The 26,836-nt window shown below is 46.9% G+C and overlaps 1 protein-coding gene across 8 annotated transcripts in view; it reads left to right on the top strand.

The window, feature by feature from the left end:
• Positions 1 to 26,836, top strand: part of CAPRIN1 (cell cycle associated protein 1) — a 590,401-nt gene that overhangs the window by 58,235 nt on the left and 505,330 nt on the right. For all 8 annotated transcript variants that reach the window (XM_069221863.1, XM_069221858.1, XM_069221857.1 and 5 more), the window contains exons 3-4: positions 21,094 to 21,156; positions 26,082 to 26,168. In XM_069221863.1, coding sequence (XP_069077964.1) covers positions 21,094 to 21,156; positions 26,082 to 26,168 — 150 coding nt within the window. The remainder of the gene's footprint in view (positions 1 to 21,093; positions 21,157 to 26,081; positions 26,169 to 26,836) is intronic.

The following is a 26,836-nucleotide window of genomic DNA, read 5'->3' as shown; positions in this document are numbered from 1 at the left end:
TTAGGGGCTGTCCTGACTGGCCAGTGACTCCTCCTTGTTGTTCTCATTATTTTCTCCGGCCTTGCCGCCAAAAGTGGGGGCCGGGCCGGAGGGGGCGGGCAACTCCACTAGCTGGAGTGTCCTGCGGTGCTGTGACAAAGGGGTGAGCCTTTGAGGCTCACCGCCAGGTGTTACAGCTCCTGCCTGGGGGAGGTGTTAGCATCTCCACCCAGTGCAGGCTTTGTTACTGGCCTCAGAGTGACAAAGGCACTCTCCCCATGGGGCCAGCAACATGTCTCTAGTGTGGCAGGCTGCTGGAACTAGTCAGCCTACACAGATAGTCGGTTAAGTTTCAGGGGGCACCTCTAAGGTGCCCTCTGTGGTGTATTTTACAATAAAATGTACACTGGCATCAGTGTGCATTTATTGTGCTGAGAAGTTTGATACCAAACTTCCCAGTTTTCAGTGTAGCCATTATGGTGCTGTGGAGTTCGTGTTTGACAGACTCCCAGACCATATACTCTTATGGCTACCCTGCACTTACAATGTCTAAGGTTTTGTTTAGACACTGTAGGGGTACCATGCTCATGCACTGGTACCCTCACCTATGGTATAGTGCACCCTGCCTTAGGGCTGTAAGGCCTGCTAGAGGGGTGTCTTACCTATACTGCATAGGCAGTGAGAGGCTGGCATGGCACCCTGAGGGGAGTGCCATGTCGACTTACTCGTTTTGTCCTCACTAGCACACACAAGCTGGCAAGCAGTGTGTCTGTGCTGAGTGAGAGGTCTCCAGGGTGGCATAAGACATGCTGCAGCCCTTAGAGACCTTCCTTGGCATCAGGGCCCTTGGTACTAGAAGTACCAGTTACAAGGGACTTATCTGGATGCCAGGGTCTGCCAATTGTGGATACAAAAGTACAGGTTAGGGAAAGAACACTGGTGCTGGGGCCTGGTTAGCAGGCCTCAGCACACTTTCAATTGTAAACATAGCATCAGCAAAGGCAAAAAGTCAGGGGGCAACCATGCCAAGGAGGCATTTCCTTACAACAGGAAAGAACCATTTAAAGTCGAATGTTTGCTCAGCCTAAAGGGGTGAACACTAAGGAAATGCCTCCTTGGCATGGTTGCCCCCTGACTTTTTGCCTTTGCTGATGCTATGTTTACAATTGAAAGTGTGCTGAGGCCTGCTAACCAGGCCCCAGCACCAGTGTTCTTTCCCTAACCTGTACTTTTGTATCCACAATTGGCAGACCCTGGCATCCAGATAAGTCCCTTGTAACTGGTACTTCTAGTACCAAGGGCCCTGATGCCAAGGAAGGTCTCTAAGGGCTGCAGCATGTCTTATGCCACTCTGGAGACCTCTCACTCAGCACAGACACACTGCTTGCCAGCTTGTGTGTGCTAGTGTGAGGACAAAACGAGTAAGTCGACATGGCACTCCCCTCAGGGTGCCATGCCAGCCTCTCACTGCCTATGCAGTATAGGTAAGACACCCCTCTAGCAGGCCTTACAGCCCTAAGGCAGGGTGCACTATACCATAGGTGAGGGTACCAGTGCATGAGCACTGTACCCCTACAGTGTCTAAGCAAAACCTTAGACATTGTAAGTGCAGGGTAGCCATAAGAGTATATGGTCTGGGAGTCTGTTTACACGAACTCCACAGCACCATAATGGCTACACTGAAAACTGGGAAGTTTGGTATCAAACTTCTCAGCACAATAAATGCACACTGATGCCAGTGTACATTTTATTGCAAAATACACCCCAGAGGGCACCTTAGAGGTGCCCCCTGAAACTTAACCGACTATCTGTGTAGGCTGACTAGTTCCAGCAGCCTGCCACACTAGAGACATGTTGCTGTCCCCATGGGGAGAGTGCCTTTGTCACTCGGAGGCCAATAACAAAGCCTGCACTGGGTGGAGATGCTAACACCTCCCCCAGGCAGGAGCTGTAACACCTGGCGGTGAGCCTCAAAGGCTCACCCCTTTGTCACAGCACCGCAGGACACTCCAGCTAGTGGAGTTGCCCGCCCCCTCCGGCCCCGGCCCCCACTTTTGGCGGCAAGGCCGGAGATAATGAGAATAACAAGGAGGAGTCACTGGCCAGTCAGGACAGCCCCTAAGGTGTCCTGAGCTGAGGTGACTCTAACTTTTAGAAATCCTCCATCTTGCAGATGGAGGATTCCCCCAATAGGATTAGGGATGTGACCCCCTCCCCTTGGGAGGAGGCACAAAGAGGGTGTACTCACCCTCAGGGCTAGTAGCCATTGGCTACTAACCCCCAGACCTAAACACGCCCTTAAATTTAGTATTTAAGGGCTACCCTGAACCCTAGAAAATTAGATTCCTGCAACAACAAGAAGGACTGCCTAGCTGAAAACCCCTGCAGAGGAAGACCAGAAGACAACAACTGCCTTGGCTCCAGAAACTCACCGGCCTGTCTCCTGCCTTCCAAAGAACTCTGCTCCAGCGACGCCTTCCAAAGGGACCAGCGACCTCTGCATCCTCTGAGGACTGCCCTGCTTCGACGACGACAAGAAACTCCCGAGGACAGCGGACCTGCTCCAAAAAGACTGCAACTTTATCCAAAGGAGCAGCTTTAAAGAACCCTGCAATCTCCCCGCAAGAAGCGTGAGACTTGCAACACTGCACCCGGCGACCCCGACTCGGCTGGTGGAGGACTAACGCCTCAGGGAGGACCCCCGGACTACTCTACGACTGTGAGTACCAAAACCTGTCCCCCCTGAGCCCCCACAGCGCCGCCTGCAGAGGGAATCCCGAGGCTTCCCCTGACCGCGACTCTCTGAAACCTAAGTCCCGACGCCTGGAAAGGACCCTGCACCCGCAGCCCCCAGGACCTGAAGGACCGGACTTTCACTGCAGAAGTGACCCCCAGGAGTCCCTCTCCCTTGCCCAAGTGGAGGTTTCCCCGAGGAAGCCCCCCTTGAAATAATTCAAAGTTCCTAATGTACTTACCTGCAATACCTTTCAAACAAGATATTACATGTTAAATTTGAACCTGTGGTTCTTAAAATAAACTAAGAAAAGAGATTTTTCTATAACAAAACCTATTGGCTGGATTTGTCTCTGAGTGTGTGTACCTCATTTATTGTCTGTGTATGTACAACAAATCCTTAACACTACTCCTTGGATAAGCCTACTGCTCGACCACACTACCACAAAATAGAGCATTCGTATTATCTCTTTTTACCACTATTTTACCTCTAAGGGGAACCCTTGGACTCTGTGCATGCTATTCCTTACTTTGAAATAGCACATACAGAGCCAACTTCCTACAAACACCGTGTGGTCATTCTGCGCCAGAACAATCTGCACCTTGCAGTGCAGCGGTTGATACTGCGGTGGGGGGGATAAACCCACATTAATTCAGGTGAACAAACTAAGTTAGCACTTGAAGCATATTGGCTTGGAACTTGTCATTAATTTGATTTCAGCATTTGAGGAAGAACTGGAAATATGAAGGACATCGGTCTGGGGATTGACGTTCAGCTTTATGAATGACCATGATGGTGAACAGCTCAAGTTCAGGAGGAGACCAGCCTTCGCTGTAGCTCACTGAAACCTACGCAGTACATTATACAAGAGGGTTGATTTTGAATATGGTATAGTATTTAAGCAGGCCTCTTGGCCTCCCAGGGCATACTCCCCTCTGTTTCTTTCTTGGGGAAATCTCTAGGGTGTTGAATAAATTTTTCATAAATCCATGAACATATTTTAGGTCAAGAATAACACGTTTTCATATTTTCGGGCACAATACACTGAAAAACAAACCCTTTGTCTCTCGGTGTTCATGCATGGCCGTGGGATAGAGGATTGCTAAATTTGATTCATTAATGCAAAGCCTTACTTACGGTGAGCGCTATAAATGCAGTGATATGTAAGCTCAGTCGGCATTACAGATGGTGGTTCCGATGAAAAAACGTGCACGCATCTTGAAAAATGTAAGAATTGAAGACATTTATAAGGCTACAAGAATGCTCACTGACTATATGCACATAAATGCAGAAGCCGGAAAGCAAGACGTGATTGTTTGCTTTAAAAATAAAATGTACATAAAAAATAACCTGCAACTTTAAATCAAGGGCATTATTTAATAACGGGCTTGAATGTGAATAATACCAATAATTGAGATTCTGTTTTAAAGCATCCTTAAAGCAACATGAAAATAACTTGGAGGTCGCCTTTTAATGCAGTCTTATCACATTACGTTGGTCCAAATTTTTAACTTTGCGTTCACAAGAACTTATACAGTTATGTTTGGAAATTATACTCCAAGCAAACATTTTTTCGTTTTTAGTTTGAGCAGATATACATTCATGTATTTTTGCTCATGCGATATGTTGCAAAACGATTGCAAATTCAGTAAACACTCCTTTTCTCTCTAAAATCTTTCCACCCCCTCTATTTTCCATGTTGGGGGAATATGTTGCTCCTGCTCTCGTCGGAAGTAAAGTTTTGATATTTTCTAATATCTTTTACTGTAAGAAGATATTAGAAAGGTGTGATTAACTTTAAGACCTGTGAGGGCACAAACTTTGTAGGCATTACGCCCCTGAAACTACCTCATCCCATCCTTGTGGTTAGGTTTGCAGAAAGTCAGTCAGATGAAAGTATTGCTAGAATCCAAACACCCTTGTGAGCCACCCTTGTGAGCCACCCTTGTGAGCCTTAGCAAAATCAGAGGTAGTGATACCTTAATTTGTCGCCTCCTTGCATGGCACCAAAAGCAACAAGCATATTTCTGAAGTATCATCCTGTTTGTAGAATAAACTTTCACACCGGTTATAAAGTATCTTCGTGTCCACAAACACTAAATTAGTCCTGACATTTGGTTCCCCATGCAGTTGCCTGTGCTTCCCCTTCAAGTGATCACACAGTTCCTTTCAGAGCTCAACAAAGATCAGTATGCAGAGGCAGCTGTCTTCCCCCCACACCTTTGAGGGATTGCAGTCTGCTTTTGGTCTCTCTACTTCCACTGAGATGGTGTCCCCCTGGGTGCTCCACCACTCCAGTGAATTTGCACTTGTGTTTTCAGGACGTCATTCCTGTCATTCCCCCCCCCACAAAAAAAACACACACAATTTATGTAAAACTCATTCTAAATGTGGTTATGTTTATCAGTTTTGTCGTCCCAAACACGGTCATGTGAAAAATTAAAAATTTTGTTTCTAATTTCTAAAAAAAAAAAAGCCTTTTTGTTGGAACACGTTCACTGCTGACAGAAGACAACATGGCAGTTTTGTGGATACAGTCGTACGTAAGTCAAGGCTTATGATGCAACTCTATTTGAGGAGCTCTTCTAAAGTTCTGCATGGAGAATTACTTTTGATACATCAGCATCATTTCATTTGTTTTGCAAGGGAAAACTGTCAATCCTTGCTGTTCAAGGGGAAAAAAAAAGTTCCACTTTCTTCCAGACTACTTTTACCTCTGTCACTTTGTCTTTATGGTCTGCCACCTTCTTCTTTACTGTTCTGTCTACAGATCCCTTTGTACCCAAAACTCCATTAAAGACTAATTTTTTGCATTCCCTAAAGCACCCGAGATTACACGATTGCTATGTCGATCACTGTTGTCCCCAAACTAATACAAATGTGACTTTTTAACTACATGTACTCCCCTTTAATTTTTTAAAGTAAGCTTATGACCTCCTGTACACTTTTTCTGTGGGCTTCCAGCTATTTGTTAGGTTGTCATTTTAAAAATTCTTGCTTGCTGTTGGTCAGCCATGTCTCCTGGTCCCTGCTCCTACACAGAAGGAGAGACAAACTAGTGTATAATTACTTTGTCCTGTTTATCTTGTCTGTAGGAGACTTTCAACTTAGCATCCTGCTTCTGTCCAGGGAAGCTTCCTGTTTCATTTGCAGAGCATTCTTCCTCTGAGCTTAGCTGTAAACAACGCTATAAACCAGGCTGTTATCGGTTGGTCTTTGTGGGATCTCTGCTACCTCTGTCAGCCGCCAGGCCCTTGCCCTTCCTTGGCTTGGATTTTCTTTACCAAGTGTGCCTGCCTGCCTCCCTGCTTGCAGAGAGCAAGCCCGGAGGATAGTTTGGAATTGCCTACAGCCTAGGCACCCAGCTCTACCAATCCTTAGACAGTGCCCACTGCTGCTACATACTTGGATCCCACCTGCAGCTCTATCAGTGCACACAGTCCAAGCCCTCAGCTGTGTCAGAACCCCACACATGCTGTCTGCCAGAGGACCTCAGTTCTTAGTCAGTACACTTTGCTGTTCCAGTACTAGGACCTCGGGAGCAGCTCCATCAGTGCACCTCGGTTCTACCCCAGCGAGGTCAGATCCTTTCCTATACTGGGACCCGGCTCACATACAGTTCTATTACAGAAGCTCAATTCTAATATTCAGTCCTACTGCCAAGCCAATACTGGACCCAATTTAAAACAAACAAAAAAAAAAAACACAGCCAGTGCACTTCAAGTCTAACGTCCAACACCACTGTTGATTGGAACCACCACAGCTATGCCAGGATCCATCAAATGTAACATTTAGTGCGCATTTCTTCTCAGTACTAAGGCTCACACATATGCCTTTCAGGACTTCTCGCTTCTGCGGTTCAGTAGAAATGCCATGCCAATACTGGGCCTGTCTTGCAGCTTTACCAGGGCACCTGCAGCCTAACACTCTGCAACACTGCCACACCAATACTAGGTTTCGCACATAACTCCGTTAACATACCTCACTTCTGACCTTGTGTGCCCGTTACTATTGCAGTACTGCAGCCCACATACAACTGTCAGTGCACCTCAACCCTAACCTGCAGTGCCCCAATATTTCAATACCAGGAATTACACAGCACTCAGTTTCTCATTCCTCACCCGCTGCCTTTCCATTATTCCAGCATTGGGCCAGGACACAGTGCTGTCTATACCCTTAATCCTGATCTGAAGCCCCCCTCCCCAATATTGCTGTATTGGGGTTCACATACAACTCTGTGCACCTCTGGCTGTTTTGCAGTACCCCCCTGCTGTTCCACACTCTGACTTCTGGTTGAGGATGTGGGGGAGCCAGTTAAATCTATTCTCAGCTCCCATCTTTATTTGGGAGGGTCTGTTTCACCTATCTCACTCCGTTCTTTACTGTATTCTGTTTACTCCATGTTTTCTTTCTCCCCTCACTTTTCTCTTTCTAGCTCTCAAAATCTGCATGTTAAGTTTCGTTCTGTCAACTTTTTTAGTTCTACGCCTCTCCCTTTTTTTTATTTCCCCCTTCCCACCATCTCTTTAAGACTGGCAAAAACTTGGTTATTTCTTTCCTTGTTACGTTACTTTTTTTTTTTTGTTCATCCGGCATTCATTCTTTCACTTTTTTTCTTCTAATTCCTTCATTTGTCTTTATTTGCTTTTTCCTTTTGACTCTGTATGCGTCCTTGCACTTTTTTTTTTTCCTGATCTTTCTTCCTTTCTCTAGTGCTTTTTTTTTTTTTTTTTTTCCTATGTTCACCTGCCCATTCACATTTTACTATAAATTCCTCCTATTCCCAACTGTATGTGAAAGCCAAAAGTTACTTGTTCGGACCCGAAGTGTCAAAATGGATTTTCCATTCTGTCTGTGGGAAATGTCAGTACATACATGCTCTGATTCTTTTGCGGCTTGTTTTTCTCACCGTCTTATTTTATTATTATTTTTTTCCCTCTGTAATGTTAATTTTTCTCTTTCTTTTCACTTTCATAATTTCTTTCCTCTTTCGTTCACTAGCTTCCTTCCCTTTTTTTCTCACACGTTTGCTCTATTTCTTCACTTTGTGTTCATTTTCTCCTCTTTCTTTTTATTTCTTTGCGACCCCTTCTTTCGTCTTTTTGTCTGTTGCATTGCTTTCGCTTTTCTTTTTCTGCCCCATCTGTTTTCTCTCCTGAGGCCTGGTTATCAGTGAGGAAATGGGTCTCAATGGCACCGGGGCCCAGAGACCTATTGTAGGAAGTTGGCTCTGTATGTGCTATTTCAAAGTAAGGAATAGCATGCACAGAGTCCAAGGGTTCCCCTTAGAGGTAAAATAGTGGTAAAAATAGATAATACTAATGCTCTATTTTGTGGTAGTGTGGTCGAGCAGTAGGCTTATCCAAGGAGTAGTGTTAAGCATTTGTTGCACATACACATAGACAATAAATGAGGTACACACACTCAGAGACAAATCCAGCCAATAGGTTTTTATATAGAAAAATATCTTTTCTTAGTTTATTTTAAGAACCACAGGTTCAAATTCTACATGTAATATCTCATTCGAAAGGTATTGCAGGTAAGTACTTTAGGAACTTCAAATCATCAAAATTGCATGTATACTTTTCAAGTTATTCACAAATAGCTGTTTTAAAAGTGGACACTTAGTGCAATTTTCACAGTTCCTAGGGGAGGTAAGTATTTGTTAGTTTTACCAGGTAAGTAAGACACTTACAGGGTTCAGTTCTTGGTCCAAGGTAGCCCACCGTTGGGGGTTCAGAGCAACCCCAAAGTCACCACACCAGCAGCTCAGGGCCGGTCAGGTGCAGAGTTCAAAGTGGTGCCCAAAACACATAGGCTAGAATGGAGAGAAGGGGGTGCCCCGGTTCCGGTCTGCTTGCAGGTAAGTACCCGCGTCTTCGGAGGGCAGACCAGGGGGGTTTTGTAGGGCACCGGGGGGGACACAAGCCCACACAGAAATTTCACCCTCAGCAGCGCGGGGGCGGCCGGGTGCAGTATAGAAACAAGCGTCGGGTTTGTAATGGAAGTCAATGCGAGATCTAGGGATCTCTTCAGCGCTGCAGGCAGGCAAGGGGGGGGTTCCTCGGGGAAACCTCCACTTGGGCAAGGGAGAGGGACTCCTGGGGGTCACTCCTCCAGTGAAAGTCCGGTCCTTCAGGTCCTGGGGGCTGCGGGTGCAGGGTCTCTCCCAGGTGTCGGGACTTTGGTTTCATAGAGTCGCGGTCAGGGGAAGCCTCGGGATTCCCTCTGCAGGCGGCGCTGTGGGGACTCAGGGGGGACAGGTTTTTGTACTCACAGTCTTAGAGTAGTCCGGGGGTCCCTCCTGAGGTGTTGGATCGCCACCAACCGAGTCGGGGTCGCCGGGTGCAGTGTTGCAAGTCTCACGCCTTTTGCGGGGAGCTTGCAGGGTTCTTTAAAGCTGCTGGAAACAAAGTTGCAGCTTTTCTTTGGAGCAGGTCCGCTGTCCTCGGGAGTTTCTTGTCTTTTCGAAGCAGGGGCAGTCCTCAGAGGATGTCGAGGTCGCTGGTCCCTTTGGAAGGCGTCGCTGGAGCAGGATCTTTGGAAGGCAGGAGACAGGCCGGTGAGTTTCTGGAGCCAAGGCAGTTGTCGTCTTCTGGTCTTCCTCTGCAGGGGTTTTTCAGCTAGGCAGTCCTTCTTCTTGTAGTTGCAGGAATCTAATTTTCTAGGGTTCAGGGTAGCCCTTAAATACTAAATTTAAGGGCGTGTTTAGGTCTGGGGGGTTAGTAGCCAATGGCTACTAGCCCTGAGGGTGGGTACACCCTCTTTGTGCCTCCTCCCAAGGGGAGGGGGTCACAATCCTAACCCTATTGGGGGAATCCTCCATCTGCAAGATGGAGGATTTCTAAAAGTTAGAGTCACCTCAGCTCAGGACACCTTAGGGGCTGTCCTGACTGGCCAGTGACTCCTCCTTGTTATTCTCATTATTTTCTCCGGCCTTGCCGCCAAAAGTGGGGCCTGGCCGGAGGGGGCGGGCAACTCCACTAGCTGGAGTGTCCTGCTGGGTTGGCACAAAGGAGGTGAGCCTTTGAGGCTCACCGCCAGGTGTGACAATTCCTGCCTGGGGGAGGTGTTAGCATCTCCACCCAGTGCAGGCTTTGTTACTGGCCTCAGAGTGACAAAGGCACTCTCCCCATGGGGCCAGCAACATGTCTCGGTTTGTGGCAGGCTGCTAAAACTAGTCAGCCTACACAGATAGTCGGTTAAGTTTCAGGGGGCACCTCTAAGGTGCCCTCTGTGGTGTATTTTACAATAAAATGTACACTGGCATCAGTGTGCATTTATTGTGCTGAGAAGTTTGATACCAAACTTCCCAGTTTTCAGTGTAGCCATTATGGTGCTGTGGAGTTCGTGTTTGACAGACTCCCAGACCATATACTCTTATGGCTACCCTGCACTTACAATGTCTAAGGTTTTATTTAGACACTGTAGGGGTATCATGCTCATGCACTGGTACCCTCACCTATGGTATAGTGCACCCTGCCTTAGGGCTGTAAGGCCTGCTAGAGGGGTGTCTTACCTATACTGCATAGGCAGTGAGAGGCTGGCATGGCACCCTGAGGGGAGTGCCATGTCGACTTACTCGTTTTGTCCTCACTAGCACCCACAAGCTGGCAAGCAGTGTGTCTGTGCTGAGTGAGAGGTCTCCAGGGTGGCATAAGACATGCTGCAGCCCTTAGAGACCTTCCTTGGCATCAGGGCCCTTGGTACTTGAAGTACCAGTTACAAGGGACTTATCTGGATGCCAGGGTCTGCCAATTGTGGATACAAAAGTACAGGTTAGGGAAAGAACACTGGTGCTGGGGCCTGGTTAGCAGGCCTCAGCACACTTTCAATTGTAAACATAGCATCAGCAAAGGCAAAAAGTCAGGGGGCAACCATGCCAAGGAGGCATTTCCTTACACAACCCCCCCCCAAACGAAAGAGGATGAGACTAACCTTTCCCAAGAGAGTCTTCATTTTCTAAGTGGAAGAACCTGGAAAGGCCATCTGCATTGGCATGGGCAGTCCCAGGTCTGTGTTCCACTATAAAGTCCATTCCCTGTAGGGAGATGGACCACCTCAACAGTTTAGGATTTTCACCTTTCATTTGCATCAGCCATTTGAGAGGTCTGTGGTCGGTTTGAACTAGGAAGTGAGTCCCAAAGAGGTATGGTCTCAGCTTCTTCAGGGACCAAACCACAGCAAAGGCCTCCCTCTCAATGGCACTCCAACGCTGCTCCCTGGGGAGTAACCTCCTGCTAATGAAAGCAACAGGCTGGTCAAGGCCATCATCATTTGTTTGGGACAAAACTGCCCCTATCCCATGTTCAGAGGCATCAGTCTGCACAATGAACTGCTTAGAATAATCTGGAGCTTTGAGAACTGGTGCTGAGCACATTGCCTGTTTCAGGGTGTCAAAGGCCTGTTGGCAGTCCACAGTCCAGTTCACTTTCTTGGGCATTTTCTTGGAGGTGAGCTCAGTGAGGGCTGTCACAATGGATCCATATCCCTTCACAAACCTCCTGTAGTACCCAGTCAAGCCAAGGAATGCCCTGACTTGAGTCTGGGTTTTTGGAGCTACCCAGTCCAGAATAGTCTGGATCTTGGGTTGGAGTGGCTGAACTTGGCCTCCACCTACAAGGTGTCCCAAATAAACCACAGTTCCCTGCCCTATCTGGCATTTGGACGCCTTGATAGAGAGGCCTGCAGATTGCAGAGCCTTCAAAACCTTCCTCAGGTGGACCAGGTGATCCTGCCAGGTGGAGCTAAAGACAGCAATATCATCAAGATAAGCTGTGCTAAAGGACTCCAAGCCAGCAAGGACTTGATTCACCAACCTTTGGAAGGTGGCAGGGGCATTCTTTAAACCAAAGGGCATAACAGTAAACTGATAATGCCCATCAGGTGTGGAGAATGCTGTCTTTTCTTTTGCTCCAGGTGCCATTTTTATTTGCCAGTACCCTGCTGTCAAGTCAAAGGTACTTAGAAATTTGGCAGCACCTAATTTGTCAATGAGCTCATCAGCTCTTGGAATTGGATGGGCATCTGTCTTGGTGACAGAGTTGAGCCCTCTGTAGTCCACACAAAACCTCATCTCTTTCTTTCCATCTTTGGTGTGAGGTTTGGGGACTAAGACCACTGGGCTAGCCCAGGGGCTGTCAGAGCGCTCAATCACTCCCACTTCCAGCATCTTGTGGACTTCCATCTTGATGCTTTCCTTAACATGGTCAGACTGTCTGAAGATTTTGTTCTTGACAGGCATGCTGTCTCCTGTGTCCACATCATGGGTACACAGGTGTGTCTGACCAGGGGTTAGGGAGAAAAGCTCAGGAAACTGTTGTAGGACTCTCCTACAATCAGCCTGCTGTTGGCCAGAGAGGGTGTCTGAGTAGATCACTCCATCTACTGTGCCATCTTTTGGGTCTGATGACAGAAGATCAGGGAGAGGTTCACTCTCTGCCTCCTGATCCTCATCTGTTACCATTAACAGATTCACATCAGCCCTGTCATGGAAGAGCTTAAGGCGGTTCACATGGATCACCCTCTTGGGGCTCCTGCTTGTGCCCAGGTCCACCAGGTAGGTGACCTGACTCTTCCTCTCTAGCACTGGGTAAGGGCCACTCCATTTGTCCTGGAGTGCCCTGGGAGCCACAGGCTCCAGAACCCAGACTTTCTGCCCTGGTTGGAACTCAACCAGTGCAGCCTTTTGGTCATACCAAAACTTCTGGAGTTGTTGGCTGGCCTCAAGGTTTTTGGTTGCCTTTTCCATGTACTCTGCCATTCTAGAGCGAAGGCCAAGTACATAGTCCACTATGTCCTGTTTAGGCTCATGGAGAGGTCTCTCCCAGCCTTCTTTAACAAGGGCAAGTGGTCCCCTTACAGGATGACCAAACAGAAGTTCAAAGGGTGAGAACCCTACTCCCTTCTGTGGTACCTCCCTGTAAGCGAAAAGCAGACATGGCAGGAGGACATCCCATCTCCTTTTGAGTTTTTCTGGGAGCCCCATGATCATGCCCTTTAATGTCTTGTTGAATCTCTCAACTAAGCCATTAGTTTGTGGATGGTAAGGTGTAGTGAATTTATAAGTCACTCCACACTCATTCCACATGTGCTTTAGGTATGCTGACATGAAGTTGGTACCTCTGTCAGACACCACCTCCTTAGGGAAACCCACTCTGGTAAAGATACCAATGAGGGCCTTGGCTACTGCAGGGGCAGTAGTCGACCTAAGGGGAATAGCTTCAGGATACCTGGTAGCATGATCCACTACTACCAGGATATACATATTTCCTGAGGCTGTGGGAGGTTCTAGTGGACCAACTATGTCCACACCCACTCTTTCAAAGGGCACCCCCACCACTGGAAGTGGAATGAGGGGGGCCTTTGGATGCCCACCTGTCTTACCACTGGCTTGACAGGTGGGGCAGGAGAGGCAAAACTCCTTAACCATGTTGGACATATTGGGCCAGTAGAAGTGGTTGACTAACCTCTCCCACGTCTTGGTTTGTCCCAAATGTCCAGCAAGGGGAATGTCATGGGCCAATGTTAGGATGAACTCCCTGAACAGCTGAGGCACTACCACTCTCCTAGTGGCACCAGGTTTGGGGTCTCTGGCCTCAGTGTACAGGAGCCCATCTTCCCAATAGACCCTATGTGTTCCATTTTTCTTGCCTTTGGACTCTTCAGCAGCTTGCTGCCTAAGGCCTTCAAGAGAGGGACAGGTTTCTTGTCCCTTACACAGCTCCTCCCTTGAGGGTCCCCCTGGGCCTAAGAGCTCAACCTGATAAGGTTCAAGCTCCAAAGGCTCAGTTCCCTCAGAGGGCAGAACTTCTTCCTGAGAAGAGAGGTTCCCTTTCTTTTGCTGTGTTGCAGTTGGTTTCCCAACTGACTTTCCTGTTCTCTTGGTAGGCTGGGCCATTTTTCCAGACTCCAGCTCTACTTTTTCACCCCGTGCCTTGCACTGTGCTCTTGTTTTCACACACACCAGTTCAGGGATACCCAGCATTGCTGCATGGGTTTTTAGCTCTACCTCAGCCCATGCTGAGGACTCCAGGTCATTTCCAAGCAGACAGTCCACTGGGATATTTGAGGAGACCACCACCTGTTTCAGGCCATTGACCCCTCCCCATTCTAAAGTAACCATTGCCATGGGATGTACTTTTCTCTGATTGTCAGCGTTGGTGACTGTGTAAGTTTTTCCAGTCAGGTATTGGCCAGGGGAAACCAGTTTCTCTGTCACCATGGTGACACTGGCACCTGTATCCCTCAGGCCCTCTATTCTAGTCCCATTAATTAAGAGTTGCTGTCTGTATTTTTGCATGTTAGGCGGCCAGACAGCTAGTGTGGCTAAATCCACCCCACCCTCAGAAACTAGAGTAGCTTCAGTGTGGACCCTGATTTGCTCTGGGCACACTGTTGATCCCACTTGGAGACTAGCCATACCAGTGTTACCTGGATGGGAGTTTGGAGTGGAACCTTTCTTGGGACAGGCCTTGTCTCCAGTTTGGTGTCCATGCTGTTTACAGCTATGACACCAGGCCTTTTTGGGATCAAAGTTTTTACCCTTGTACCCATTGTTTTGTGAAGAGGCTCTGGGCCCACCCTCCTGTGCAGGTTTTTGGGGGCCTGTAGAAGACTCTTTACTATTTTTAGTTTTGGTTGTCTCATCACCCTTCTGCTGGGGAGTCTTTGTGACCCCTTTCTTTTGGTCACCCCCTGTTGAAGTCTTGGACACCCTTGTCTTGACCCAATGGTCCGCCTTCTTTCCCAATTCTTGGGGAGAAATTGGTCCTAGGTCTACCAGATGCTGATGCAGTTTATCATTGAAACAATTACTTAACAGGTGTTCTTTCACAAATAAATTGTACAGCCCATCATAATTATTTACACCACTGCCTTGAATCCAACCATCTAGTGTTTTCACTGAGTAGTCAACAAAGTCAACCCAGGTCTGGCTCGAGGATTTTTGAGCCCCCCTGAACCTAATCCTGTACTCCTCAGTGGAGAATCCAAAGCCCTCAATCAGGGTACCCTTCATGAGGTCATAAGATTCTGCATCTTTTCCAGAGAGTGTGAGGAGTCTATCCCTACACTTTCCAGTGAACATTTCCCAAAGGAGAGCACCCCAGTGAGATCTGTTCACTTTTCTGGTTACACAAGCCCTCTCAAAAGCTGTGAACCATTTGGTGATGTCATCACCATCTTCATATTTAGTTACAATCCCTTTGGGGATTTTCAACATGTCAGGAGAATCTCTGACCCTATTTATGTTGCTGCCACCATTGATGGGTCCTAGGCCCATCTCTTGTCTTTCCCTCTCTATGGCTAGGATCTGTCTTTCCAAAGCCAATCTTTTGGCCATCCTGGCTAACTGGATGTCCTCTTCACTGGGGTTATCCTCAGTGATTTCAGAGTTGTTGGTCCCTCCTGTGAGGGAGCCAGCATCTCTGACTATTATTTGTGGAGTCAGGGCTTGAGAAGCCCTGCTCTCCCTAAGTAGGACTGGAGGGGGGGAATTTCCCTCCAAGTCACTATCTTCATCCTCTGAGTTGCCATCCTCAGAGGGGTTGGCCTTTTCAAACTCTGCCAAAAGCTCCTGGAGCTGTACTTTGGTAGGTTTGGGGCCCATTGCTATTTTCTTTAGTTTACAGAGTGACCTTAGCTCTCTCATCTGTAGATGGAGGTAAGGTGTGGTGTCGAGTTCCACCACATTCACATCTGTGCTAGACATTATGCTTCTAAAAGTTGGAATACTTTTTAAGAAACTAAAACTGGTTCTAGAATCTAATTCAAACTTTTAAACTCTAAAAGAAATGCTAAACAGGATCTAACACAAGGCCCTAGCAGGTCTTTTAAGAATTTAGAAAACTTTTCAAATTGCAAAAATCAATTTCTAATGACAATTTTGGAATTTGTCGTGTGATCAGGTATTGGCTGAGTAGTCCAGCAAATGCAAAGTCTTGTACCCCACCGCTGATCCACCAATGTAGGAAGTTGGCTCTGTATGTGCTATTTCAAAGTAAGGAATAGCATGCACAGAGTCCAAGGGTTCCCCTTAGAGGTAAAATAGTGGTAAAAATAGATAATACTAATGCTCTATTTTGTGGTAGTGTGGTCGAGCAGTAGGCTTATCCAAGGAGTAGTGTTAAGCATTTGTTGCACATACACATAGACAATAAATGAGGTACACACACTCAGAGACAAATCCAGCCAATAGGTTTTTATATAGAAAAATATCTTTTCTTAGTTTATTTTAAGAACCACAGGTTCAAATTCTACATGTAATATCTCATTCGAAAGGTATTGCAGGTAAGTACTTTAGGAACTTCAAATCATCAAAATTGCATGTATACTTTTCAAGTTATTCACAAATAGCTGTTTTAAAAGTGGACACTTAGTGCAATTTTCACAGTTCCTAGGGGAGGTAAGTATTTGTTAGTTTTACCAGGTAAGTAAGACACTTACAGGGTTCAGTTCTTGGTCCAAGGTAGCCCACCGTTGGGGGTTCAGAGCAACCCCAAAGTCACCACACCAGCAGCTCAGGGCCGGTCAGGTGCAGAGTTCAAAGTGGTGCCCAAAACACATAGGCTAGAATGGAGAGAAGGGGGTGCCCCGGTTCCGGTCTGCTTGCAGGTAAGTACCCGCGTCTTCGGAGGGCAGACCAGGGGGGTTTTGTAGGGCACCGGGGGGGACACAAGCCCACACAGAAATTTCACCCTCAGCAGCGCGGGGGCGGCCGGGTGCAGTATAGAAACAAGCGTCGGGTTTGTAATGGAAGTCAATGCGAGATCTAGGGATCTCTTCAGCGCTGCAGGCAGGCAAGGGGGGGGTTCCTCGGGGAAACCTCCACTTGGGCAAGGGAGAGGGACTCCTGGGGGTCACTCCTCCAGTGAAAGTCCGGTCCTTCAGGTCCTGGGGGCTGCGGGTGCAGGGTCTCTCCCAGGTGTCGGGACTTTGGTTTCAAAGAGTCGCGGTCAGGGGAAGCCTCGGGATTCCCTCTGCAGGCGGCGCTGTGGGGACTCAGGGGGGACAGGTTTTTGTACTCACAGTCTTAGAGTAGTCCGGGGGTCCCTCCTGAGGTGTTGGATCGCCACCAACCGAGTCGGGGTCGCCGGGTGCAGTGTTGCAAGTCTCACGCCTTTTGCGGGGAGCTTGCAGGGTTCTTTAAAGCTGCTGGAAACAAAGTTGCAGCTTTTCTTTGGAGCAGGTCCGCTGTCCTCGGGAGTTTCTTGTCTTTTCGAAGCAGGGGCAGTCCTCAGAGGATGTCGAGGTCGCTGGTCCCTTTGGAAGGCGTCGCTGGAGCAGGATCTTTGGAAGGCAGGAGACAGGCCGGTGAGTTTCTGGAGCCAAGGCAGTTGTCGTCTTCTGGTCTTCCTCTGCAGGGGTTTTTCAGCTAGGCAGTCCTTCTTCTTGTAGTTGCAGGAATCTAATTTTCTAGGGTTCAGGGTAGCCCTTAAATACTAAATTTAAGGGCGTGTTTAGGTCTGGGGGGTTAGTAGCCAATGGCTACTAGCCCTGAGGGTGGGTACACCCTCTTTGTGCCTCCTCCCAAGGGGAGGGGGTCACAATCCTAACCCTATTGGGGGAATCCTCCATCTGCAAGATGGAGGATTTCTAAAAGTTAGAGTCACCTCAGCTCAGGACACCTTAGGGGCTGTCCTGACTGGCCAGTGACTCCTCCTTGTTATTCTCATTATTTTCTCCGGCCTTGCCGCCAAAAGTGGGGCCTGGCCGGAGGGGGCGGGCAACTCCACTAGCTGGAGTGTCCTGCTGGGTTGGCACAAAGGAGGTGAGCCTTTGAGGCTCACCGCCAGGTGTGACAATTCCTGCCTGGGGGAGGTGTTAGCATCTCCACCCAGTGCAGGCTTTGTTACTGGCCTCAGAGTGACAAAGGCACTCTCCCCATGGGGCCAGCAACATGTCTCGGTTTGTGGCAGGCTGCTAAAACTAGTCAGCCTACACAGATAGTCGGTTAAGTTTCAGGGGGCACCTCTAAGGTGCCCTCTGTGGTGTATTTTACAATAAAATGTACACTGGCATCAGTGTGCATTTATTGTGCTGAGAAGTTTGATACCAAACTTCCCAGTTTTCAGTGTAGCCATTATGGTGCTGTGGAGTTCGTGTTTGACAGACTCCCAGACCATATACTCTTATGGCTACCCTGCACTTACAATGTCTAAGGTTTTATTTAGACACTGTAGGGGTATCATGCTCATGCACTGGTACCCTCACCTATGGTATAGTGCACCCTGCCTTAGGGCTGTAAGGCCTGCTAGAGGGGTGTCTTACCTATACTGCATAGGCAGTGAGAGGCTGGCATGGCACCCTGAGGGGAGTGCCATGTCGACTTACTCGTTTTGTCCTCACTAGCACCCACAAGCTGGCAAGCAGTGTGTCTGTGCTGAGTGAGAGGTCTCCAGGGTGGCATAAGACATGCTGCAGCCCTTAGAGACCTTCCTTGGCATCAGGGCCCTTGGTACTTGAAGTACCAGTTACAAGGGACTTATCTGGATGCCAGGGTCTGCCAATTGTGGATACAAAAGTACAGGTTAGGGAAAGAACACTGGTGCTGGGGCCTGGTTAGCAGGCCTCAGCACACTTTCAATTGTAAACATAGCATCAGCAAAGGCAAAAAGTCAGGGGGCAACCATGCCAAGGAGGCATTTCCTTACACCTATGGACCTCACTCAACTTTAATTAGTGCTGTATTTTCCTACCGAAATTGAGGTAAACTATTCCTTTCTTACTCCAGGCCCCATGACATCGTTGCTACGCCACTAGTCCTCAATCTTTATTCCTGACGCCCTCTGTCCTTTCACCCTCCTGTCCGTCCCAAATTTATATTTTTGTTGTGTTTTGAGCATTGTACTCTTGCAAGTTTATTTCTGATAAAGGTTTCTATGACGGTTGTATATGTTTTAAGATAGAGGAAGAAGGTAAATGGAAGTGTTGTAGGTACATGTTGGGCCACTGGAGTTGTATGGCAGGAAAAGATGAAATTATGAGGCAGGGTTGACCAGTTTATGTGGCAAGAAAAGTCCAGTTATGAATTTACAATGCCAATAGCTCTAACTCAAGAAAATGCGAGACACTGCATTGCAAATGCTTGTTCTTTTCGCCTGACCACATATATCAAAAAACATCTACTGATGATGAACTTACTTGAGAACCTACTGATATTACTCTTTATGGGTTCTACCTTGCTGTTTGCCCACAACTCTTCAAACAGATCCTCTTGAATGATAAAGTCCACACCTCCACTCTCCTTCTGCCTCCCCCATCCACCCCCCCCCCCCAAAAAAAATCGTTAGTCACTTTCAATCTACTTTTCTTGCCCTTGAGTCTCCTACACTTGGTCTATCCTTCTACCCCTCCTCAGTCCGATACTGATGCCACTCTATTTCTGTTTCCCTCTCTACACATGAGTGCAAATTCACTTAACATCTGTTGACGTTGTGACATTGTCTTGAATATAGTATTAATGACACAACAGCCTAATGGATGGAAGAGGCTGGGTGAAAGCCGTTGTAAGGATAATATACATACTCTTTTAGTGAAGTAAAGGTCTTTGATAATGCTAGACCTAAAAAGCAGTTTGAGGTGTGGTTGGGGAAGCAACGTGAGCTTGAATAGAGCAGCATAATTTTTTTTTTTGGGGGGGGGAAGGGGGACAGAGGTTGTGGGCGGGGTGGAATGATGAAGAAGCATCACACGGGGGTATGGGGAAATACACTCACAAGGAATGTTAAATTTAAGTTAGTTCATATAAACAGTGGAAGAGCACAAGGCATGATAAAGAAATGCATGAAAAACAAGTAGGTAAAGCTATTAAATAAGAAGGGGTGGGTATCTGTTGGTGTTAAGTGTGGAGACTTCAGCAACAGCCCACGCCCTTTCCTGGGCCGCCTTTTCATCCATGGGGTGGGAACAATCTTGCATGGGCATCTGCAGCGCTTCGGCCTACATTCAGACCAGTTACCCCTCCCCCCACCTCTTCCCCCCCACCTCTTCCCCCCCAAGAGTCATCTAGGTGAACCTGGAAACTGTTGGAGCACAGCCAGTCTCCTACCGCCTCCGGGTAAGAGAAAACAAAGTGTAGTCAGTCAACCACTCGTAAATTAGCAGAGAAAGGTAAAACGTGAGAAGGGCCCTAAGAGCAGAGTTGTGCTTTGACTGCTACAAAGAAGCTTCTTCTGAACCTCTGCCCCGTAGTCTGAATAGGCTGTAATCATAGTGCTGTTGTAAGTCCAGGGGCCTTTGGCCTGCAAGACCTTCTCAAACATAGCTGTCTGCTTTTCCAAAGTGATCTCCAGGTGGCGTATCTGATCTGCTAATGACAGGGTAGCAGAGAGCATGGCCATAATGGATTTCTGGGCATGGTTGTTTTTTTTTTTTTTTTTGGGAGGGTGGGGGTGAAGGGGGGGGGGGGTGGTTAGGGTTTACCCTGTCACTAGGAACTGTATCCACTAACTATATTGGGTAACATCCTTGGCTTAAAACTTTGTCAACCACACCATATCTCAGCCTAGTGGAACATCCCTCCAAAGGCTGTTGGTGGGTTTGGTGCATTTTTCGGTCTCAAATGGTCTACTTGCATTGCAGTGTATGAGGGTTAAGTTTAAGTTTCCAAAGCACGCTCACTACCTACGACCTTAATTTCACAAAGTTACAAATACAGGACTAATGAACGGAGGCCTTCAATATAGTCTGGTTTGCGTTTAAATTGGTTGTTATTTAATGTGGTAATATTGCATTTTTGGTGTGCAGCGCAAGAAACACAGGCGTATTGATTTTGCAGTGTTTGATGTACGGAGGGATTGCATCAGATGCTAGCAAGGTGAGACTTGTTACTGTTGCGTACATTTCACTCTGCATGCCTACAACTCTCCAGGCCCAATGTTTCCTGGCGCAGCTTTGGTTTTAACCCGACTGGAAGGGCTTTTTCCCCTTTCGTCCGTACAACCGATCAGCGGTGAATTACTGCAGTGCATTATCAGTTGAGCTTACTGGAGGTGTTTAAACTAAGGAAAATTAGTCTGGAAATCAATATTGTCTAGCGTTCTGACTTGAACAGTCTGGGTTATCTTGCGAGTGTCTGAGGATTAAAGGATACAGGAGATGCAGTTCTGTAGTCTCAGTGGGGATGGCGATTCAGCTACGTTCCCAGTAACTTCTTTCTTGCAAAGCCTCTTCCTTTGGTAACATTGAATAAGGGGGGGGGGGGGGGGGGTTGTGCAGTTTATCTGACCAGCATTCTACCATTTTGAATAAAACAAATTTTCAAATTGTTAGTCATCATCTGAGCAGTGGTTCAGTGTTCTTTGGATATCGGAGCAGAAAACAACAGATGCCTTTAGTGTTCAAGAATTGTTTCTAGTAAACTGTGTTTTTGTTTCTAGGGCAAGCTCGACGATTACCAGGAAAGAAAGAACAAAGGCGAGCGCCTTAACCAAGACCAGCTGGTACGTGCAAAGAGCGATGGTTTGAGCTAATGTCTTGTTCGCCTATCTCCAGGCCATGGGGTTTGCCTCTCCATAGGGGTGTGCCTGCCTCGAAAGACACGTGTATTCCAGTCATCACTAGCCAAAGAGGCTACTTAACATATGGGCAACCCTTTGTTGTGAACAGACCTAACAGTGCTGTCATCCCACCTGCTGCTTTCATTTATTGTAAAACAGTTGAGTCTTAATGTTTTTCCCTCGCTTTCTCTGCATTTTATTTTTTTTCCATATATAGACATTACACTTTACCAGGTAAACTTTTCCCATTGATCTTTTTCTATAGCCCCTAGTAATACCTTTGAGTGTGGAGTATTTAGATGACTTGTTAAAAAAAAAAGAAAGGAAAAAAAAATCTATTCCAAATTTCATTACCTGTATTGAGCGGTGTCCTTCACAGCTAGACCCACTGTTCGAAAGGAGCTTGTGACTGATCTATAAAATGTAACAGCTATTCTTACTTTCATGTGCCTCCAGCATAACTCGTGCTTTCAACGTTGCTCATATTTTCATTAGAATCTCCCTCCAAAAATCTTCCGAATTATTTTTTTTGAAGTACCAAGAGTTTAATAAAATCTAAACAGAAATCACAGTTCACTGTATTTTCATTACTGTTGTACATGCACTTTGAATGCCCCCATCAGGGGCCAGACAGTGAGCTTCTACAAAAAATGCTGCCCTCTTTCAAGGCAACTCTGCTTGCTTCCTGCTTTACCTGCATGTGCACATCGTTCTAGCTGATAAACAGCTGTTCCTTGAGACTGCCGACCTTTTAAAAAGGGTCGTCTTCATTGCAATTACATCCATGTGCTGTCGGTCATCTGGAGGTGCTGTCAAGTGCCCCCACCATATGCCACAGTCTTTTCAGACAAGCTTGTGCTTCAGATACGGACATCCTTTTCACTTAAGATGGTGCCTTTTTCCATGTTGGGGTTTGGAAGCAACCACTGAAGCTCTGGGGTAGTGAGAAGTTTAAAAGGATTTGATGGGTGTGCTGAACTCTAAAGGTAATTGGAGACAATCGAAGCCAAAGGACGAGCCCTCAGTTAAGAGGAACAAAGCACAGCTCGAGAGGAAAAAGGTGGCATTACTACAAAAGTATTTCAATGTTCCCTTTAAACCCCCTCCTCCCACAACAATCAAACCGGAGAAACAAGAGTTCTTTCCCTACGAGGAGGAAGATTTGAGGACCATTTGATCTTCTAGGAAGTGCCGACAAACAGTAGTAGGACTCCCCAGAGGAGGCGGCCGACACATACCCCTCAAGGACATCACAGCCGGCGACTTTGCTGTGAACAATATTGTTGTAAAAAGGGCAGCAGACGTGTATGGGGTACAGCTGAAAGAAGAGGGGACACAGTGTTGCTAGGAGAAAACAGACCAACCATCCCAGAGCAAGAACCAACACAACCCCCTTAAATGCTACCAAGCATTCTGGATCATGGAAGGTTTCAGGGAACCAACATAATGCAAGGTAGTAACAGAATTGAGGAAACTATAAACACGCTCCTCAAAAGATTACATACATCAAAAAGAATGCAGTAGCAGACTTCATTGTGGGCAAGGGAGAGGGCCATTGAAACTCATGCCGCTGACATCCCCCCCCCCCCCCAAATCCCCTCCTCTCCACCTTTTGAAAAAATAAGAGATTAAAAGGGTGGAGAAAGTAGGCTGAAAGGTCTAGAGAGGCTGCGATGCAGTGGAGGATTGTAAACTCAAATGCACTCCTCCAGCTGCAATGCACACAGCCACTGGGAAGAAGTTTGAAACACCTCCAATAATTCCAGAAACTGGGAGCCTCACTGGTAGAAGAGGGAGAAATAATAGCAAGCACTGCCTTGGGGTGGACACATGGTCACAGGAACATCCATGGGGAGGCACACCTGGCTGCAGATGTATATTTCAAAATGAGGTTCAGACAAACATAAATACTCGCTTCACAGGAGAGAATCTATTTGGAATAGCTGTCACTCTGCAACAGATAGTCAGTGACACAGTAAAGGCCATGGGGATGGTACCATGCCAGGATCAACCCAGAAGGGGAACTAACCCAACCAGAAGACCCAAGAGTCGAAGGATTTCAAAGCCACAACAACACTACAGCTCTGCAGCAAGGGTCTCAATAACAGTGGCCGATCCAACCAATGCAGCTCTGACCCTTTCACAAAGGGGGCAACCTTCCAGAGGCCCAAGCTCCTCCAACCATCAGTGGCTATAACTGTGTCATGAGACTGTGTGTGCGCTAGGACCCTTGAGGTTCTAAGTCAATAGCGGGAATTGCATAAATTGCTGGAAGGTGTTTAAGTGCGATTATTAACGGTTGTGACATAATCCGAGTGTAGTGTGATTGTACACTGAGGAATAAAGATGTCTGTTACAGAGCTCCGTGTGTGGCGTGGTCCTTTGTGTGCTCCTGGGCTGGGGAGGACGCTACACCACCTTTCATATGCCTCACTACAACACTAGGGAGCTGGCTCACCTTATTTGAATGGAGAAGGGTCACCTCACACATGGGCACTCCACATCATCCAACACAGTTATAGCAGAGAACTCGGAGACCACCGAAGTACAGACCAAAAAAAAATCGCACACAAGAAGAGATGCCTGCGGCAAGAACTGCTAGGAAGAAAAGCAATAGTGAGTAGTGCCCATAGCAGAAATCAACCAGGCTTGCTTCTCCACATACTTCGTCCCAAAACCGGACAAGTTCCCAAGGTCAATCCTGGACCTCCGCTTTCTAAAAACTTTCCTAAAAAAATTCAAAATAACCACACTGCAAGAGGTCATTCTGTGACTGTGGGGAAAAAGACTGCATAAAAACCATAGACCTCAAGGATGCCTACCTACACATTTCCTTTGAAACAAGAAATATTTAAGGTTAGTTGTCAACTAAGACCAGTATCAATTCAGGGTACTACCCTCCATAATCAAGTCGGCACCCAAGGTATTCACAAACCGCCTTGCTGCAGTGGTGGCCCACCCGAAGAAAAAGGGGATACAAGTATAACCATACCTACACGACTGGCTAATAAAAGCAAGTTCTCACTCGCGGTGCAAAAGACTCAACAGACCCAGGTTCACAGTAAACCTGGAAAGGTCTTCAACAAAGCCGGAAAGAATGAGAACCCTCTCCACCTCAAGGGAATTCATACACAGCAAAGCTAACTCTACTGCAGGGGCTAGTCTGACGGTGTGAACTGTGGGGAAAATGAAAAGCATGATGGCCCCATGCATCGCACTCATTCCACAGCACGACCACTACATGAATGGATCCACAACCAATGGTCACAGGCAACGAGAACTTGGGAGGATGTAGTGGGTGTAACAGAGTCCAAGAGGCAGTGACATGGTGAAACGCAGACAACATAACAGTGGACATTCTGTTCAGACAACAAACTCCCAACAGTGACAATCACCACAGATGCACTTATCACAAATTTCTCACCACCCACTCTCCTCCCCATTGTGTGGAGTGAACTTCTAGGTGGCAAGGTCCATGTTAGGTTCTGCATGTTTCAGCTCTCCCAATCTTAGCCGTTCCGTGTTTAAGGGTGAGGAAGCGTTCATTTGTAAACTGACAGTAACACACAGGGATGATGCCTATTTGATTCCTGGCCATCTGTTCCACATTCTGAACAAGGCTGGCAAGGAGCCCAATGGTGCCACCTACTAAAGTGCGGGGGTGCTTGCTGGAAAAAATCCTTGGTCTAGTTTTCCACCTCGGAGAATTCAGAAGCTGACCAATTCATCATAAAGCGTTTTACAGAAGGTAAGTAATTTGTCTCATGCAAACTGGTAAATATTATTCCTTTTTGTAGTTCATCAAATCTTTGTTCTTCATGTTATCCACCTTCATAATCCAGTCTAATGGTTCTCCTTCTCATTTAGGTATGCCACTTAGTCCTTTGTTATGCCCAGCCTTTGCCTTGTCTCCAACCAGAGAGCTATTTTAAGACTTAGGAAGAGGTTGTCGGATCTTAATCTCCATTTAAATTATTATGTTTGTAATTTATGTACTGTTGTATCACCATAATTCATGTCTTTAGGTAACACTCCTACACATTATTCCTTGACCGAGATGGACCATTCCTAATGGTATCCAACAGTGAAGTAGTACCAGTTGTAGACTCTTGACACACTCACACTTGGTCACTTCAAGAAGGTGCCCAACATAAATTGTGGAGCCTGCATTTCAGAAAAAGTAACAAAAGGTACCACTTTTTCCTACATGAACGCTCTTCATATGTAAGCCACCCACCTCTGTTCCAACTATTTACGTTCTTTGTAGATGCCAGGAAACTAGTATTAAGAAGCTGCTCTCTAGTCCAGGTACAAGGGGGCCAGATCCAGCATCTTCACCACTCATGCTGAGCAGGGTACACTATTTCTCTATCAGTACTGCTAAGTGATTTTGGAAAGCTGGTGTGTTCCTCACTACAGCTTACTGCATGCTGCACAAACTGCTACACCTTAAGGTAAATGTTCTCTGGCATGGTCAGCACTTAATTAGAAGCCGATCTGTTCTTCCAACCTAAGATGCTGCTGTACACATCACACAACTTGCATCAGTGTCCTGTGGTTGTGCAAGCATCCCTGGAGGAGTTTTTTTAGCAACCTTAGGGCAGACTATAATGGAATATTGGAGAGTAAAGCAGGAGCTCATTGAGATTTTAAAATTCTTACTACTCCCATCATGCCTTTTGGCGACAGTTGACTATACTTTAGTTTCATATACACAAGCTTCGAATGGACACTTGGTGGCTACTTGTGGCCAAGTTAAATGTCTGTGCATGTGCACAAAGGTCTGCAGCAATCCCATTCTAGGCTTAATTGTGCATGTTTTTTCCGTGTTATCTCTGGCTTAGTTTGCAACTGTTTGTTGTCTGCAGGACGCCCTGTCAAAGCACCAAGAAGTGATGAGCAACATGGAATTTGCTCGTGAACTACAACGCAACTTTATGTCACTGAGCCAAGATGTAAGTTGGATTGTGGTTAAATATGTATCTGCTCTAAATCAAGGAGTATGAGTTTGATCATCAACCTGGTATTTTGTTTAACTGAATCACATGCTTTCAGCAAAGTGTCTTCCAAATTCACATGCTCTAGTCTGATTGTATAATAGTTTTATAGTGTTCTTTTTTTTCCCTGTCTGGGTGTCTGCATAGGCAGAAACTGGTTATGAAGTCTGCAGGAATCTCTCAATGCTCTAGTGTGTGACCAGTATTTTGTTGGGGGGGGGGGGGGGGGGGGAGGGTGCTGGGCTATTTTTGGAGGGGTGGGTGGGGGCCTCTTTGACTTGGCTGGAGATTGGTATTAGTAGTAAGTGCCATCCTTGAGATTCCTCAGAATCGTAGAGCATAAACAGTTTCCAAGTACTGCCCAAATTGCCTTAGGAAGTGTCTTTCAGTGAACTTCCAGTATGCATGTTCCGTCTACCAAGGGACCATAAGTCCTAGTGCTACACTTGTTAGCGCTTTAAACCAAACACTCTTGATAAATAGAAAAGGTATTTATTGCCCGCTATGCAGCCATAAATGTGTCAACACTATCTGAGCTTGAAGCAGAGGAAGTGTGTCCTCCAGAGACTGGTTTCTCCATAGATGTTTCTCAGAGGCTCTAGGCAAACACTAGGGTGAGCAGACTT

Source organism: Pleurodeles waltl, chromosome 3_1, assembly GCF_031143425.1.
Source record: "Pleurodeles waltl isolate 20211129_DDA chromosome 3_1, aPleWal1.hap1.20221129, whole genome shotgun sequence".
NCBI classification, from domain to species: Eukaryota; Metazoa; Chordata; class Amphibia; order Caudata; family Salamandridae; genus Pleurodeles; species Pleurodeles waltl.
Note: the sequence above shows the minus strand (reverse complement) of the source record. Positions and strands in the feature narration are given on the sequence as shown.